This window comes from Benincasa hispida, unplaced genomic scaffold (assembly GCF_027475165.1).
Source record: "Benincasa hispida cultivar pf3 unplaced genomic scaffold, pf3_genome.v1.1 HicScf379, whole genome shotgun sequence".
NCBI classification, from domain to species: domain Eukaryota; kingdom Viridiplantae; phylum Streptophyta; class Magnoliopsida; order Cucurbitales; family Cucurbitaceae; genus Benincasa; species Benincasa hispida.
Window position 1 is genome coordinate 19,609 of NW_028326469.1, and position 18,392 is coordinate 38,000.

At 35.1% G+C, this 18,392-nt stretch overlaps 3 protein-coding genes across 14 annotated transcripts; all 3 read left to right on the forward strand.

Annotated features, from left to right (window-relative positions):
* The first annotated feature begins 264 nt into the window (after positions 1-264).
* Positions 265-8,669, forward strand: LOC120075825 (uncharacterized). Of its 9 annotated transcripts, none has more exons than XM_090309881.1 (8): positions 294-557; positions 702-773; positions 2,482-2,575; positions 3,853-3,972; positions 4,059-4,137; positions 6,765-6,862; positions 7,755-7,817; positions 8,234-8,669. In XM_090309881.1, exons 3-7 carry the CDS (start codon positions 2,520-2,522, stop codon positions 7,804-7,806), a joined length of 405 nt encoding a protein of 134 aa, XP_090166007.1. In that variant the 5' UTR covers positions 294-557; positions 702-773; positions 2,482-2,519; the 3' UTR covers positions 7,807-7,817; positions 8,234-8,669. The 9 variants fall into 9 exon arrangements, with proteins under 9 accessions (XP_090166005.1, XP_038885442.1, XP_038885441.1 ...); XM_039029510.2 differs by having other exon boundaries at positions 6,765-6,851; XM_090309880.1 differs by having other exon boundaries at positions 709-773.
* A 917-nt stretch (positions 8,670-9,586) lies between these two features.
* Positions 9,587-13,646, forward strand: LOC150030268 (uncharacterized). Of its 2 annotated transcripts, XM_090309884.1 has the most exons (5): positions 9,587-10,309; positions 10,591-10,767; positions 11,772-11,894; positions 12,591-12,734; positions 12,985-13,646. In XM_090309884.1, exons 1-5 carry the CDS (start codon positions 10,190-10,192, stop codon positions 13,441-13,443), a joined length of 1,023 nt encoding a protein of 340 aa, XP_090166010.1. In that variant the 5' UTR covers positions 9,587-10,189; the 3' UTR covers positions 13,444-13,646. The 2 variants fall into 2 exon arrangements, with proteins under 2 accessions (XP_090166010.1, XP_038885434.1); XM_039029506.2 differs by lacking the exon at positions 11,772-11,894 and having other exon boundaries at positions 9,603-10,309.
* Positions 13,647-13,971: 325 nt separating this feature from the next.
* LOC150030269 (type 2 DNA topoisomerase 6 subunit B-like) lies at positions 13,972-18,338 on the forward strand. 3 transcript variants are annotated; one of them, XM_090309885.1, is made up of 10 exons: positions 14,029-14,302; positions 14,410-14,518; positions 14,727-14,810; positions 15,297-15,323; positions 15,788-15,905; positions 15,994-16,069; positions 17,009-17,029; positions 17,380-17,570; positions 17,843-17,984; positions 18,114-18,338. In XM_090309885.1, exons 1-10 carry the CDS (start codon positions 14,267-14,269, stop codon positions 18,330-18,332), a joined length of 1,023 nt encoding a protein of 340 aa, XP_090166011.1. In that variant the 5' UTR covers positions 14,029-14,266; the 3' UTR covers positions 18,333-18,338. The 3 variants fall into 3 exon arrangements, with proteins under 3 accessions (XP_090166013.1, XP_090166011.1, XP_090166012.1); XM_090309886.1 differs by having other exon boundaries at positions 14,041-14,302; positions 15,797-15,905; XM_090309887.1 differs by lacking the exon at positions 17,009-17,029 and having other exon boundaries at positions 13,972-14,302.
* Positions 18,339-18,392: the final 54 nt, after the last annotated feature.

Consider the following 18,392-nt stretch of genomic DNA (forward strand, 5'->3'; position numbering starts at 1 on the left):
GACTATTTCATTTTAGTTTATGAAATGATGTACATGTGTATAACCTTGATTTTTGGTTTGTTGGTTTACATATAAACATTTTAGTTTGTGAGATTTTTTACTTTACCCACTCTTTGGAATGTTTTTCAAATTTTAAAAATAAAGAACAGTAAATATTGTTAAACACATAGGGTACTTAAAATATGAGAAATAGGAAATAAGAAACGAGAAAGTTATAAAATGGGCTAGAAACCCAAAAATACTTTCCAAAAAAAAAAAGTAATTAAACCAAGAAAATATATGAAAAAGAAAATGAACGAAACGTTCATCTTCTTCCTCTCCCTTTCCCTAGCAGCCGCCGACTCCCTCTCTTTGGCCGGTTTTCTTCTGCGGCGGCGACGACGCAGCAAACCCTCAAGCAGCCCATCGTTGCACACCAACACCCACGCCTTCTGGCGCGTTCCCTCGTCTTCTCCGGCGTCTTCAAGCGGCGGCGTATCTGCGACAGCATCCTCCTCGAGACAGTTGAGTCCATGGCGCGAACAGCACGTTGCTAAAGTTGATTCCGACGGCCGTGTGTGAGTTTTCTAGCTGCTGTGCGGCTCACCCATGCGTTTTTTTTACGGAGATGCAGTTTGCTCCTCTCGGGGCGTTTCTTAGTTTTTTAACCACACGTGCCTGATTCTCGATCGACCTCAGATTTGAATATTCGTAACTTTTAGAGTTCAGGTCTGCAAGTCTGGGCGATTTCAAACGTTCACCAGCAAAGGTCGGTGCCCTTTCGACAAGGCTCGGTAGGTATTACTGTCCTTTGATTCTTTCAAACACGATTTAAGTATCTTAGACCAACCTGATGTAGCTTTCTGTTTGTAGTGGTGCACTAATTTGGAGTGGTTGATTAAGGTTTAAGGTCAATTTTGAGTAACAAAATCCCTCATCAATTTTGATTTTCAATGTCGATTATCTTAAAAACCTTGTCTTTATTGTTTAGGCTTCTAGGAAATTGATGTTTGCTCAAGGAATTGAATTTTTGAATGGAGAACTATCGGTATAGTTTCCATATCCCATATAAAATTTGATAAAGTTATGTTTGATTATATTTACAAATGTCTGAAAGCGGCTTGTATGTTTTTAATAGTTTTTTTCTAAATGAAAGTATGCGTCTATTTTGAATGATTTTTTAAAGTGCTCTTTTTTATTTCAAATTGAAAGTAATTATGTTTTGGGTTTGTTAATTTTGAAAATTATTGTAAAGTTCGTATTTATTGATTTAATAAATTATTCAAGTGGCCCAATTTTTTATTTTCTGGAGTTTTCTCTTCTTAACCTTTTTTTTTTTTTTTTTTTTGTTTCTTTTAATGGAAGTTATTTGAAACTACATGTTTTGCATTGACTATTTATGAAAGAACTTTGATGGATTTGATAGAGCTATGCCACTTTTGTTTTTGGGATTGTATGCTTATTGTGTAGTAGCCAATTGGAATTGACGGTAAATTGATATGTTTGAAATTTTTTTGTGGGAAGGCACATTATCTTGGTTTGATATTATTTTATAATGAAGATTCATGTGTGTTACACTCATATGACCTCACACCTAATTAATTATACTGAATGTTCTGGTCGATTTCTAATGAACATTTTTAATTGAATGATTGAGTAATGGGTGTCGTGTTACTAATGGGTAACCACATATGATTTGACTACTCTAAATAATACATCTTATACTTCTGACATTGAAAGTATTGGTTGATTGAAAGTTTTGTCTGATCGAAAGTATTGAAAGTCCATTTGAAAATTTTGTTTTACTGAAAGTATTGAAAGTTTTGTTCTATTGAAAGTCCATTAAAAGAGTATTGAAAGTCTATTCAGAAGTTTTTTTTTTTTTTTTTTACATTAAGAAAAGGAAAAGAGACTAATGCTTTAGAGTACAAGGAAAGTTGTGTTTTATTGAAAAAGTTTTCTCTTTTTCCTAAAGAAAACGAGTTTCAAAGCTTGATACAAGAATTGCTTATTTAGTATTTTTGTACTCATATTTGCTTTACCAAAATGTTTTCAAATGAAAGATCAAGTGATAGTTTTGAAAAAAAGTGAAGTTTCGCATTATGGCACAAGACATTGTTTCTTAAAACTATTTATGGTTGGATAGTTTATCTTAGAAATCACTGATAATATATTGCTTCTGTTGAATAGTATAAGTTGTTATAGTTTTTTATTAAGTCACACATCGTTGTTATTATAGCTGTAATAGTAATACGGGCTGTTGCCTTTTCAATTGCACGTCCTTCTGTAATTTCATGAAAGGAAGGTTAACCTTCGGTAATTTCATGATTGAAGGTTAATTTGACCTTTTTATCTTTTTATTTTATGATTTGTCGGCTTCTGTACTTTAATTTGGATATGAGGGTTTAGTTTGTACGTTTTCTTCTATTTTCTATACTCTGCTAACGATTTGATCTCTGAGTTTCCAAATATTGATGAATGCATATATGTTGATGTTTTTAGGAAACTGAGAAGTTGATTTTTTTGCACAATTTGATTAAATGGGAGACCCAACAGTTCTGGATAGAATACTCAGTCATCTTCGTGCGACATGCAAGTATGTGATGTTATTGTTATTGTCATTTTTGGGGCAAGGTATGGGGACATGTGGAGAATTATTTTCTTTATATAGTATGACCCCCGATATCAGCAATATGTGGAGAATTATTTTCTTAAATATATAGTATGACCCCTGATATCAGCGATATATGGAATTTTCTTTAAAATATATTGTCTGACCCCCACCACAATATCTGCAATATGATGGAATAAGCTGTCTGTGGACTTTCGTCATTTTGCTCCTTTAACATTAGTTATTTCTATATTTATGATGCGCAAAAATTATTTTCTACTAGAATGGACGATATTCATCTGCATCCAATAAATCCCCTCAGATTAGCTATTTATGACTTCACTGTTGATCTCTTTCTCGATCAACTTGCTGTTATGCTTTCTATGGTTGACACCAGATTGTGAACCTGCTATTTTCCTCTCATTGTGATATAATCAATTCTAAGTTTGGTTTCTTATCCCAGAAAATAATAATAATAATAATAATAAGGGCAATTGCAACTTTAATTAAAAAAAATTGAAAATTGGGCGCGTGTCCCTAGGTTTTGTTTTTTTGCAAACATGTCAAAAAACTTTGTCTAAAAATTTGATTGCTATCTAATTTCTATTTGATTGCTATCTAATTTCTATGTGATTGCTATGTAATTGTCACACCTGCGATTACAAAAAAGTTGAAGTCATAACTTTGGTTTCTTAAAATGTATTTGCCATACAATGCAATTTCCCTAATAATAAAAGGAAAAAAACGATAAAAGAAATTCCAAGTTGCCTTCACCCATCTAATCCACCTCTCTTAGTTCTCAGAATAAAAAATTATATAGAAAAAGGTTAGCATTTTGGGTTTTCACCCCCTTCTGAACCCTCCAATCCGCGAAAGTTTTGGGTATACACTGGTTTTTGTTTTCCAGCAACAGTCACTTTATTCTATTTGATTTGTCAAATTGTGAAGTTCCTCGTTCTCTTATAGTTATTAATGTTAAGTTTGGATCACTTCATCTATTAGTTTCTGTTGGATGACGATGTTTGGAAGTTCCATGCCCATATGTTCAATGAAGAGCATTTTTGTTAATTTTAGGCGAGAGTGCAATTTTCTGAGTGGTTTTAGGCAATATAATGGTCAAAGGTGCACGTTTAGGATCAAGTTTCCTTCCTCACTGCATTCTACTTTTGTGATTTTTGACTCTTTGTGGTCTGCCCCTTCCCCACTCCCCTCACCCCCAAACCCACAATTTTGCTTATTCCACATCCCTGTACATGTTACAGGTATTATACTGGTTTCCCAAAAGATCTTGGGCCTTCCAGGGTCATACATTTTACATCTGAACGTGAGTTTGTCCAACTCCTTCATGAAGGCTATCCAGTCGTTGTTGCTTTTACGGTCAGGTACATGAATATTGTCCGTATTATCTTTAACCTTCGTTCTCTAGTTTTGACTCTCTAGTTTTGACTGCTCATATTTAATGCTATAGAGGTAACTACACAAAGCATCTTGACAAGGTATTGGAGGAAGCTGCGGTTGAGTTTTATCCGAACATTAAATTTATGCGTGTAAGTCATTTTCTTGTGATAGGAGTATCTGACCTGTCATAATTTATTGAAGTTTTCCTTTTCTCATCTTTTTTCATTTTCATTTTTTTTAAGTTTAATTTAGCTATAAAACTCTCATAATGTTTTGTTGTTTTATTCTAATTTTTATAATTATTTTAATCACATTTTTGGTCATTTGCATTGGTTTCTTACCTCCACTTATTTATATTTTGTTTTATTTCAGAGATTAAAATAGTAATAAAAACAAACTCGTACTCCATTTTTCTTGTCTGTCATGTCTCTAGAGCATGCTTGTGTCTGGTGGTATGTCTCAAACTCCGTTTCTCTAAATGGATCCTCCATCTTCACACTGTTTTTATTTTTTTGTTTTTTGTTCTTTTTTTAAATAATGTTTTCCGAAAATTATGACAAAATGACTTGTTAATGTTACTGTGCATATTGGAATCACCCTGCGCAAATTTGTGATTTTAGAATGAATCAAAAATTCATATTTTCTTAAAAACAAATCACTTGTGAGAACACATTTGAAAGAAAATGATCTTTTAAAAGGTCTGAGGCAGGGAGACCCACTCTCCTCTTTTCTCTTCCTCCTTGTTGTGGATGTGCTTGGCAGATTAGTGACTAAGTGTGTTGAAGGTAGCCTAATTGAGCCCTTTGAGGTGGGAAATGATAGGGTTCCCCTCTCCCATCTTGGATGACACCATTTTCTTCTGCTTGGGAAGTGTTAATTCCTTTTCAATGTTGAATCACGTTCTTCCGTTCATTGAGGAGATGTTGAGCCTGAAGATAAATAGGGGTAAGTTTTGTGTCATGGGTATGGATAGCAAGGATGAAAAGATTAAAAGGTGGGCTGAGTTGATTGAATGTGAGGTGGGAAGCCTTCCCTTTTTTTTTACCTTGGTCTCCCCCTTGGGAATAGTCCGAAATGTGTTTTGTTAAGGGGACCCAGTGATTGACAAAGTTTGAAATAGGTTGGCTTCTTGGAAAAAGAGTTTCTTTTCTAAAGCAGACTGTCTTACTCTCATGAAGTCCGTCTTGAGTGTCACTCCGGTTTATTTATTCTCTCTCTTTAGAGCTCCAGGGGAGGTGTGTAATTGTTTGGAGAGGTTGATGCGGGACTTCCTCTGGGAAGTGGCTGATGAAGGGAAAGGTATCGACTCACATCTTATTAAATGGGAGATCATCGAGAAACCGGTGTCTTTGGGGGGTCGTGATATTAGGAACCTTAGGACTCGAAACAAAGCCCTTTTAGCCAAATGGTTATGGCGCTTTTCCTCTAGAGTTATTGCTAGTAAACATGGCTTTCATCCTTTTGAGTGGTTGGTTAAAGGGATTAATGGCACTTATCGAAATCTTTGCAAAGATATTGTGAAAGAGCTCCCTGCATTTGTTCTTTTGGTCCGTTGTGTGATAGAGGATGGGAGAGAGATGTATTTCTGGGAAGATCATTGGGTGGGGGAGAGACCTTTTTGTGGTTCTTTACCCTGGTTGCATCATTTGTCTTCTCTTAATAATCATTTTGTGACAGATTTTCTTGTTTGGATAGGGAGCTCTTGCTCTTTCTCCTTCGAGTTCCGTTGTGCTTTGTCCGATAGGGAAACGATGGATGTGGTTGCCTTCCTTTCTCTAGATGTGAGAGTCTGGAGACCTAATCCTTTGGAAGGGTTCTCGTGTAAATCCTTTTTTCACTGTTTGGTTACCCCGGGTGAGTCTATCTTCTCGTCGTTGTGGAGGATTAAGATTTCTAAAAAGGTGAGATTCTTTACTTGGCAGGTTCTTCATGGCCGTATTAGTATGTTGGATAGACTTGTTAGGAAAATGCCGTTGTTGATTGGCCTTTTTTGTTGCATTCTTTGCAGGAAGGCAGAGGAAGACTTGACCCATATTCTTTGGCACTATGATTTTGCGAGCTTTGTTTGGGATTCTTTTTTCCAAACATTTGGTATGATGTGTGCTCGTCAAAGAGATGCTAGAGATATGATCGAGGAGTCCATCCTCAATCCGCTGTTTAGGGAGAGAGGCCGTTTTCTCTAGCCAGCTAGTGTTTATGCTATTATTTGGGTTTTGTGGGATGAGAGGAATAGAAGGGTGTTTAGGGGAGTTGAGAGGGATGCTAGAGATACGTGGTCTCTTATTCATTTTCACGTCTTTCATTGGGCTTCAATTTCTAAGGTTTTTTTATAATTACCTTATGAACTTGATTTTGTATAGTTGGAGTCCCTTCTTATAGAGGGATTGTGGGCTTATTTTTGTAGGCTCGTGTATTCTTTCATTTCTTCTCAATGAAAGTTGTTGTACTTGTAAAAGAGAAAAAAGATTTTTATCCAAATGCTTTTCACCAAACTTCTGCTTTAAGAATAGAATTTTCTTTTGAATGGTTTATTTGACAACCGTAAGCCTTTCTCAGTACAAGAAGATAACCATATAAATTCCTTGGTCTCCTTTAAGGAATCATTTTCATATTCCAAAGGTTGTTTTCTTGGTTCCATTGTAACAAGTCCGTTTATCATTGTGCTTCTGTGATCCATGGCCGTAGTCATTAGTTCGGCCAATGGACAATATCATAATAAGCCGCTGCATTTTTGTATTTACTTTCTTGTGACTTCGATCTCATGATTAAATGCCAGGTTGAGTGCCCAAAGTATCCTGGTTTCTGCATTTCACGGCAGAGGAAGGAATATCCATTTATCGAGATGTTTCATAGCCCACAACAAGTAGGATTGCGGTCCGATTGTGTTTTGTCTTGGTTTGATTTCCAGTACATGATTTTGTTACCAATTCTTGATTTCTGGGAAAATAAGCTCTTACGTCTTCAGTTATGTTGTGTTTGCTTTTGTCAATGCTGTATACAATTTAACTTGAACATTGGTTGGCCGTAAAATGTGATAATGTAAGGAGCTGAGGCGAAAAGGGTAAAATGTGATGATGTAGGCGGTCATTATTCTTTTTTTGCCTTGATGGTTGATTTATGATTATTTTGCTTTTAAACAGACGTATCTCTGAATTACTTAGGTTTGAGGCTGCTAATTGTCATCGTTTCTGATTTTATTCTTTTTTATTGTGTAAGGCAGTGAAGATTTATTTATTTATTATTTTTTTTTCACATTTTGTTTTGTCCGAAGTGTCAAGGAAACTTTTTTGTTTGTTTGTTTATTTGTGTGTTTTTTTTTCTTTTTTGTGTTTGGTAAAAGTAATGAAGTAATTCGTGCTGGGTTGGTGGCTTGTGGCTTCTGTAGAACTTCTTTTTCGTGTTTATATTCAGAATGGAACAAGTGGCTTTAATCCAACATTATTGTGCTTGCATTTCATAAAGCACAGGGAAACAGGTAGGGGAACATTAGTGAACATTACCTTTTATACTCAAGGACATATTGACAGTTTTTTATATAGAAGATGCATTTGTACCCTTTTTACATTACAATAGAAAAAACATTGTATTGCAAACAACAATCAAATGCTTATCAATATTGGTAAACGTTGGAAAAATATTGGTGGGGCTTTCGATCCAATTACCGTAAAAGGTTACTGATCTATATGTTAGAAGAACATATGGTCAACTTTTTTTTATCATTCTCAGTCCATTTATTAATGATTTGAAGTCAATAATTTCTGTGCAGGCATCTAACCAGGGAAAGATGTCTGATTCTAACGTTACGAAGTACTCGGTGAAGGTTTTACCCGTAAGTTTTCAAGCTTTGTTAACCTAATTATAGTCAATTTATCAATTCATTTCTCATTGCCGATGCTTTCACATATGGTCATCTTTCATTCTCAATTCTCCAGAACATTTTCCCTTCTTCCATCCCATCCCATCCCAGCAACATTAAAAGAAGTTTGTGTAAAGAACATAACATTCGATTTAGATGTCCTTTTAAAATTTTTAGGTTTTTCGCCCGAATCTGTTAACTTAAGTTACCATTGAACATATGGTATTTTAAAATGATTGGCTTTGACTCGAGCTAACGAAGTTTCCTCTGCCCGGAATCTTTTAAGTTCTGAATGCAGAAAGCTAAGCTTCTAATAGTAAATGGGACCCTGTATACTGGCCTATGTTTCTGTTTCATTGATTTGTTTTGTTTTGTTTTCATTTGTCCAGTTCAACTATGACCCCAGTGCCTATGGATTGAGAGAGTTTTTTAAGCGTCATGGGATATATGGTCGTTGAATCAAAAGTAACACCCACACGTGGGTAAAGAGCATAAAGCCTTTATAATTTATCTATGATTTGAACTGGTTTATGTTGTAGATGGTGGAGGTAAACTCCAAAGATCTTTTCGCCCGATGGACAAGTAGATCTCGTACAGTGTAGTACTTTATGTGTGGGAATTTACAATTATAAGATACTATACCTGGTCTTTTTGCCAGTCGCGTTACATTCAAGATTTTTTTTTCCTTTCCTTTTTGGTGCGTCATTTTACAACATGGCGAGTAATTGTATCATCCACCAGAATGTATTGAGGTTTGAATCTTAGAACATTTGTATTACTACTAGCTTTCTTAGTTCAGCAAAAATGCCTAGCAGGTTTATGACACTGGTACCTCTCTTAAGCATTTTATCTTGTGGTTTTTAGGTGTGCTATGTTTTTATATTATTCTGCAATCCGAGATCTTGAATGATTGAAAAATTTGAACTTGGCTACATATTTGGTTTTCATGGTTGAGTTCGTATAATTAGTTTCTAAAGTATATATTTTTTTATTTGTTAGAACTTTTTGTGAGTAGAGTGACATAACTACTTTATGGGTTAAGACTCTCCCATCATTTATACCAAAAAATAATAAAATATTTTTAAAAATAAATAAGAATAATTTATTTAGTGAAATGTATAAAGATAAGTGTTTCTTGGATACATCTAATTTTTTTTTTAATTTATTTATTTTTACGACATGATGTTAAATGTCAAATTTTATATAAAATTTTCTTGATGTATCTTCAACCTCAAAGTTCTATTCAAGTAATGGGTGGTATATTTTTCACTCAGTTATTAATTACAGGCAAATGTTAATAGAATAGATAATAAATAATAATGTTTTTTTTAAATAATTGGAGAGAATTTGGGGAATGTGAGAGATTAAAAATTAAATAAAAGAAAATTTTTACGTATAAAAAAAAATGTCAAAACTATTCATAGAAATAGGAAAAGAATCAAGACTTCTATCCGATGGACACTATTATTTTGTTATTTTGTATGAGTAGTTTCTTTATTTTTCTATTTTTGAAAATTCAAATAAAAGTGTAGATAAGATGTGTCCAAGCTAACCACGTTTTCGGGTCCAGATTGTTCTTAATTCTTATTTGACCGGTGACTATAATTTAAAAACGGTAATTATCAGAGTCAGGCACGAAACATCCTTGTTCCTTCTAGTATTCTCCCCCACCACAAGCGTAAGATACAATAGCTCAGAAAATAACCATAAAGAGCACTCTTACTTCCTAAAACTAATATGCTTTTTGAAAATGTGTTAAACTAATTATTTTGGATTCATCTTAGAAGAGATTAACTACCAAAATTTAGGTAAAAAATCGACCACCTCTATTGTTTTGAACATTGTGAAACTGATTAAACACCGAGATCTTGACAATTTCTGACAATTTACCGATGACCTTCCCTTTCCAATTCGGTTATTACGTGTTTCCTCATATTAACGAGTGGATTCCTTTATTTCCCTTTTGTTTTCTCGTCCCTTCTTTGTGCACTTGACGGAGTCTTCATCATCGTGGACTTTTGTTCTCCCGCTTTCACATCGTTTTTAGCTGAGTCGGATGCGCTAATATTCTGGCCAGTTCTTACCTCTCATTCTTACTTGGCTTACCTGAATCTCGACCTGTCTTTTATCTGTAATTTAGAATCAAATTTTGCACCACCAAAACTGAGGTCTCCTCTTCCGGAAGTCTGGGAATCTCGAAATCCATGAGAAACTTTAGTCTAGTATGCTGAGAGGCATGTATTTATGAAGTATATTTGACGCTGAAAGAATTCCAGAGGGTGACAGCAGGAAACCAAATTGATCTGAAATCAGTTGTGCTCCAGGATCTTACTGGAGAGCTAGTGATGACGAAAACAAGTATAGAAGTTTCCATGAATGAGCGGAATGATGTTCTCGAGGCATCAAATCCTGTAATTTCTAATTTTCTTGCGCAGCTTTCCCAGAAACTTCAAAATTCTCTCAAGGTTAGTCATCGCATCTTTTATAAGATATTATAATTATTGCAAAGAAGTATAAGAAATTTAGAACGATTTTTTTTAAATGTCTGTTGGACAGAAATAAATGGAGAGAAAACGAACATTTTACCATCACGAAATCTGGAAATTTTAGACTGAACTAATTTTTATTTTTACATACTACTAGTTGACCTGAAAACAAAAGGCAATTCATTACCAAATCTATTGTTGAAATTTCTCTCTTTCCGGCTCGGTTATCATTTTATTTATTTATTTATTTTTGGTTGCAGCCTCAGCTTAAGAGATTGGCAAATGATGGTCAGAAGTTAACATCAATGACAATGAGCCCTTTCACGAAAGGAAAAGGGGAGAAGGGATCTTCTACATCCTGGGAGCTTGACGTGGAGAAGCAACTGCAGGCCTGGAGAGACAACCCTTCATGGACCGATAAACCTCCGCAAATAAAGGTGCGCAATATCAAGATAGAAGGGCATGCTTTCCATTCTAGACATGATGTTCATTGAACCATGTTAAGTGATATATAATTAAATTCGCCTTCACCCATTAGCTTAAGTTTTTGGGTTAATTGGGGATTTAAGATGGTATCAGAGAATATTGCTTTAAGATGTCATGGGTCCAAGCCCCTGCATTGTTGTTTCTTTCCTATTTAATATTAATTTTCACTTGTTTGGCTCTGCTTCATATTTCAAGCCCACAAGTGAGGGGGAATGTTAAGTGATATATAATTAAATTCGCATTCCCTCATTAGCTTAAGCTTTTGGGTCAATTAATGATTTAAGAAATCAGAAAATTAATTTTCCTGTTTATAACTTTCTGTCTTCCCCCTCAATTCATGAATTGCACTGTCAATCAAATGTTTGTGTGGTGAAATCTATAATTGACATGGGGAAGGGGATGAATTTTACTCTTTTAAGTCCTCAATCTGCTTTAGTTAGGATTTCATTAAATTGACCAGGACATAGCCATGTTTTCTTCCTGTAACTCTGTAAGTCTCATCCTTTCGGTCACACTTTCAAAAATAAACCCTGGCGCCTTTCATCTTTATTTTTACATTTGATTCAGTAAGGATGAAGTATGTTGCACTTAAATTTCTGCTTTGATTTTCTAAGCTATTGATATAGCTTTTTAGCTAAAGATGAAAAAAGATGTCTGATTTATTTTAAATTATAGATTTTGATTTTTGAATATTGATGGAAGACGTAAAACAAAGTTTTTCCAAGAGTTTAATGGTGAATAAGCACATGGTTTCTGCATTTAGGCTTTTTGAGAATTAAGTTAAATGTACGCATTTCGCAGCAGTGGCTCATAAATACTTTTGAAAACTTAGCTCGAAGATTCATTGTAAGTGGTGGTTACTGGTTAGTAAGAAATATATTAGGTGCCAGTATAAGCTATTTCTCACAAGAGAAATATACCGAGGCTGGTTGAGTTTAGATGGGACTCTTTACAGGTCAGTGTACCAAAAGATACCCTTAGCAGACTCAATGTAAAAGTTGATGTTGGTTTGCCACCAGACGCTGTCTATAATATTGTGACAGACCCTGATAACAAGAGAGTCTTCAAGAATATTAAAGTAAGTGATTTCTTTTTATTTCAATTCCACGCTTTTCGCTCCTGGCTATTAGTCACACTCATTTCATTCAATGTTTATTGATTGTCAGAATCAACTATTTATACCATCTTTTTTTAATACACATCAAAACAATGTCTGCTTGATGAGTGTAATTGTTATTCCTCTGTTGCAATAACCAGACCACTGATATCGTGGAATGGCTCCATGTCCTAAATCTATCTGCTTAACTATAGCGCTGAGGTATTTCTTCTCTGTCATGTTGAATTTTACTATTGGTTGGGGAAAATAAGTAAATACAAAAAACAGTTCGGACGATGTTGTGGTTTGTAAACTTACCTAAAAGAGATGCTAGTTTACCACATTGTCTTTTAAAAAAGATATCACATTTGTGTCGTTTGTTTATCTCAATTAATTTGATTTATGAAATTGTCTTCATGAAATATTCAAATTTCGTATAAATTTAAGACTACATTACTAGAAGAAATACAAGCTATAGGCTAAGAGGTATCTTTTGATGAACACTCCAACAGAACGTCCATGCTATACAAAATCACAAAAGCTATTTTGGAATTTCACAGAACTATTCTCGTTTTTGTCTATTTCGACAAGAGCCGATATATATATACTCAGCTACCGTTCTGCATCTTGCTGTAACTGTATCATCTGCTGAGTTTAGAAGATTAATGTCCATTTCAGGAGGTAATTTCCAGACGGGTTCTGATCGATGAAGGTTTGAGGCAAGTGGTTGAGCTGGAGCAAGCAGCTTTGTGGAGATTTCTTTGGTGGTCTGGGACCATTTCAGTCCATGTTCTAGTAGATCAAAACAGAGCAGATCACTCAGTAAGCACTTCACTTTCTTCTTCTAGGACATTTTATAGGAAGAAAGCAGATTCTCGATTTCGTAGTATGTATGAAATCACATGTCTATTCACTTTCGGGAGATCTTTTATTGGAACATTTGCTAGTTCAATATGTGATATTAATGCTCCAACTTGAAAATATTATCCAACGCATGGATACACGAACAGGAATACTACTTTATGGTCATATCTTGGTGTGACTTAGTTGACAATGAATTCAATGTTGTTAGATGAAATTCAAGCAACTGAAGGCTGGATTTATGAAGAGATTTGAAGGGTGCTGGAGAGTGGAGCCTCTATTTGTTGATGAAAGAATGTGCTTCCCAGTAAAACCAAAGAACTTGGGAGATTATCATGCTTGCACAGAGGGCAAAGGAAGAATAGGGTCAAGGGTGAGCCTGGAACAGCTGATTCAGCCAGCTATTGTTCCACCACCGCCCATCTCCTGGTATCTACGTGGAATTACCACAAGGACCACCGAGATGCTCATTCTTGATCTGCTTGCTGAGGCCGAAAGGATAAGGGGAGATGTGAAAGGTGAGGTTTCGAACAAGGAGCTTGAAATTTCTCAGGGAATGTGTGGTAGCAACTTATTAGATAGCGTTCTTGATATTAAAGAAAGATGGGCAATGCGTAGGAGAAATGCGAAGCAATGTCATGGAACAAGGAGGCTCCCTGCGGCCAAATGAATAACCCCCTTCAAAGCACATAGTATGTACTACACGCTGATTGCTCATTCTGCCCTTTTTTTTTCCAGCTATTAATCACAAAGGAGATTACCCAGACGTCTCTATTGACACAACTTTCATAGCAAATGATAAAGCCTTTTTGTTTGATTTGTTGGTACATGAACTTGCACATTTCCAGCGAATGACTAATTTCTTTTCTTTCATATCTGAACGAACATTTATGGTTTCCCTCCAAAGAATTGGCATCCTATATTAATACAAAATATTTAGTCAGTAAATGTTAGGAGATTATTATGCACTAAGAAATTAGAACAAATTTCGAGTAATCTTAAAAGTTAAATCACATGGGATAACAAATTAAATAAAACATTATTTTGAAATCATTTCTAATATTATCTTCACGGTTCACGGTCCCAATTTCTTTGTTAAAAAAATAAATAAAAGTTGTTTTTGCAAGAGGGTGAATCTGAAATATAGGACTGGCTCTCTCTAAAAAAAAAAAAACAACAAAATTATTAATAAAAAATAGAGCAATATCTCAATCATTTTTGTGCATTTCATTCTCATCATATAAATAAAAAATAAATTAAGTTATTTAGAAAAAGGTATGAAAACTTTATTATACGTATTTTAAAGTATTTTTTTCAACAAAAAAGAAATCAGCAAACATCAAAGTGGATTGGGCCCTCGTTATGAAATTTTTGTTCGTAGGCCGGGCCCAACTTGAATCAGATAAAACTGAGATTTGAATTGGAAGCAGTGGTGCAAGTTTTATTTGCGGGAGCGCGGGAGTTGGTTTTAGTATTCTCTCAAAGCTGCAATCATGGAATTTGCTTCTCTTCAAGAACTCTACCTACATGTAAGTTCCGAACCTTTTTATCTTCTTCTTCTTCCTTTTTTCTGCTCTGAGACTCAAAGCATGAGAGAGATTTTAAAGAAGCCTCGTCCTGAGCTTGCTTAGTGCAGCTAATTTCTTCGGCAATACGGAGATGCATATGTTCCGAACGACTTTGCAGACTCTCAGTTCTTCTGCAACGCTCTCCCGCTTCCGATCCTCCACTTGTTTGTATTTCTAGTAAGTGATCAAAACAATGTCTGCTTGATGAGTCTAATTTTTAGTCCTTTTCAATTGGTTTATCACACATTTTTACGACTCTGTTATCAGTCCGTCACGTTCGTTTCAACGAGTTTGAATGAAGCACCAAAGCTTGAAAAATTACAAATGAAAACTTCGAAACAGAGTAATATTCTTGTTTTTTTTTTTCCCCCTCCCTTTAATGTAGTTTCAGATACCGGCCTTGGAAGCTGCATACAGGAGTTTCAAGATTTGAAGTGCCCCGTTGAAGGTATCCTTGCCGAAACGTGGGGTGAGTAATTGACTCTGCTCCTCAACCACTCTGGCAGCGCTTGATGAATAGTAAAATGCTTTGATTAATACCTCTACATTATTTAACTATCATTCGCGTTATTGTTTTATTGATTTCTTAGCCTGCGTTATATTCAGTGCAGTAGCTCATCGATAGCAGTAGACATCTTATTGTTTTCCTGAGTATGCGTAACTTCTCTTACCGTTAGCTGCCTTCCTACCTATAAGGCAACGCGTGCATACATTGTTTAACAAACAATTCCTTATATTTTCTCCTTAGTCAAATAGGCTAATCTGAGGCTTTTCACAAACAGCGAGTCCAACCATCGTCCTCTCAAAAAGCTGCATTGAGCAAACCATACTTCATCAATTTTTTATTTGTTTGCTGTAGTTATCTCGGTTATATATATATATCTATCTTCATGTCGAAAAATCATTTAAATACTCTGCATTAGGTGGATTAATACATTTCCGGTGTTTTATGCAGACGGAATTGTTTATGTGAAAACTACCGGTAAGTTCCATTTTCTCAAAATTACTATAGTTTTAGTTAATGGCCCGGGGAAGAATGAAATTAACATCTGCATCAACACCTCCAAGGAATAGTCAATAGCTATATCCTAGAATTAGCGATCCCTTCCTAATCATATATCAACACTTTCTGTACTGTTTTACTGTATACGGAATTTCTATATCACTTCCTAATCATTCATCAACACTTTCTGTACTTTTTTACTGTATGTGGAATTTCTATTTCACTTCCTAAGTGCACAGCAGCATAGGTGCAGGATAAGTTTAGTGTCAACGGATGATAAAGAAAACAAGATGGAATTCTAAATTGATGGATAAAAAAATTGATTTATCGACAATTTGCCAGCACTTCTAGCATATTGTTATACATTTTGAGTTGCTTTGCTCCATAAAGTTGTACTCTATTAAAATTTTGTGCTTATTGTACATATACTAACGGCCCTGTAGAGATTACAGATATTCTTGACACCGAGATAAGTTGCTATCAGTTGAATCTGAAAGAGAATGTCACTACCAGGAAGCCAATTTGGCTACCTTCAAATATTAAGCATGGTGTGAAATTCAGGTATGTAACCGTTTTAACTTTTTGGTCACTTCTCTTTATTTTTATTTGGATTAGGCAGTAATCCGACCTTTTTGAATAAATTAATTAGTGGAACCGAAGTGTGTTTGTCTGTTTCTGAAAGTGTTGATGTTTTGCTGGCGGAGATCAACTGCTTCTTTCATCAGGTCTCTTTCTTCTTTATTGCTGAACCTATTACTGATTGCTATCTTAGGAAAGCATTTGATTGGATCTTAACTATTTTTTTTGCGGTATGCCTGCTATACCGCTTTAATATTTTTCAAGTCTTCTCTTCCTTGTTACCTTCGCTGGAATACTACGGTTTTAGTTACTGTTTGCACAAAATGAACAAGTCAATATGCACAATGCTTCCATTTGGAGCACTGCCCGGTTGCAATTAGATTGAAAGGCTCTTTTATACAAAACAATATGAATCAGTTCTCAGACGAAATATCAAGATTGGAGTCAAGGGTAATTATGAACTACTTGCACTCTTCCTATCATGGACTGTAACTGTGACCATTACTCAAACCATTTGATGGCCAGCCGTTACTCATAGTTCTTAAGGATAGCTGTAAAGGCATTCGTATGCAGTCAAACCAATAAAATGGAAATGAACTGTTTTTTTTTTTTTTTTTTGGCTTTCTTTTAAGCATTAAAAACAGCGCGGTGGGTTCAATGAGATAGAAAGTGAAAGTGAAGTTTGTGAGGATCTTAGGATACTTTGCTATATTCTCAAAACATGCGACGCAATCTCGACTCTCATTTTGGAGATAAAATTTCAAAAGACCGAAGCAAGGAGATCAATTCTATTATTAACTTGCTTGAGACGAGCCTAATTAGTCGTTAGTGTAGATCTTTTGAAAGCCCATACAGAATAAATTCATGTTTTGGTAGCTTCTTCCGTCATTATAGTAGACTTCGAATTTTGTTTTGAATTCTCAACTTTTTATGATTTCTTATACTAGTGATATTGAGCAGCTTTATATCTCAAATCAACACGATTGGTGTTTCAAATCAATTGTGGAATTTATATTTCTTAAGGTGTTTTTCTTTATTGAATTATAGCCATATCTTACCTGAGCGTGTCCCGCTTTATTTTGCAGATTCTCATTCTAAACATCCCAGTAAGTTCACATTTCAAATATTATATGCTGAAAACAAATTTCAGTAGAACTCTGCAAAGGAACTGCATTTTATTGTCCTCTTTATCTGGCTTTTGATCCACGTATTTCTAATTAGGACTGATTTTGTCAATATAGTCTCTCTCATATTGTTATATACTAGTTATGCATGACTTGGGAAGGTATCATGTTAGAAATAACAGATGAATGTATCATGTACAAGAAAGATGCATGCAGAAACCTGAACTATAGGGAATAAATGATCTACATGAATATATATTTCAAATTACCTTACTTTTCTATGGCGATGGTCTAGCACTAAAGGAACTCATAAGCTTTTTGAATTTCACAAGAATATTGCAATGGAAGTTGTGGCCGACGGCCAGGATATCCCAGGGTCACGTAATGATGCTGTTTTCCTGGAAAACTTGTCCTCTAGTTCCTCTTTTACAGCCTCCACCCTTGATCATTTGAAATTGGGCCTTGAGGATTATGTATTAAGGCATGGATCTAGTTCGACGTGTGACTCTTGTTTCCCTAACAGGTGAGTTTGTCACTTCAATTTACACCAACTCATTGTTAGACTAAACTGGTTTTAGGTGCTTATAAAGAGAATAAATAATTTCCTGATGAGATACGACATACTTTGTTCTACATTTTTGCTAGGTTTAGGGAAACTTACCTCAACTCCGCACTCACAGTTCAAATAATTTAGTTGTTAAAAAAAAAAAAAGAAAAAAAAAGCTGCTGAACTCCCCCTAAGATGTGCTTTGTTTGTGTGTTTTTTTTTTTTTCGTTCCAAATATCGAACTTTAGGGATGATCTGAGGAGTGGTGGTGGAATGGTTTGTGAAGAGAAGCATAAAATTACCAAACTGGTAGTGGAGGCAGCGGTTGTGATTAGTGAAATATCAAATCCGACCAATAATTGCTTTGGGGGAGGATGCTCTGATACAAAGGTTGTTTAATCTATTACATCCCTTCCTTGAAAGTACCATGCAAGTTTTCCAATTACGAAATATGAGGAAGTTTCTTCTTTGATGATTACAACTCTGGCCTAACTTTGATTATTGCACATGATTACGTAGGTTCTCTGTTTTAAAGATTTTGTGCCTTGTTCGATCACTGAGGCATTTCTGAAGGCATTAACAGGCATCGACTGGAAACGTTATGGATTGACTTTGGAATGTGCTATCAATCAAAGCAGCCATGCACTATTAAAGTGGGGAGACATGCCCTTCTCTTTTCATATTCATATCGTTGTCCACTGCTATCATAAGGTATTATTCATTAAGTCTTATGTTTAAGGGTTTAATAATGAACGATTATTTTTTTTCTTCCGAAAAAAGGAAAAATTGAACGATCAT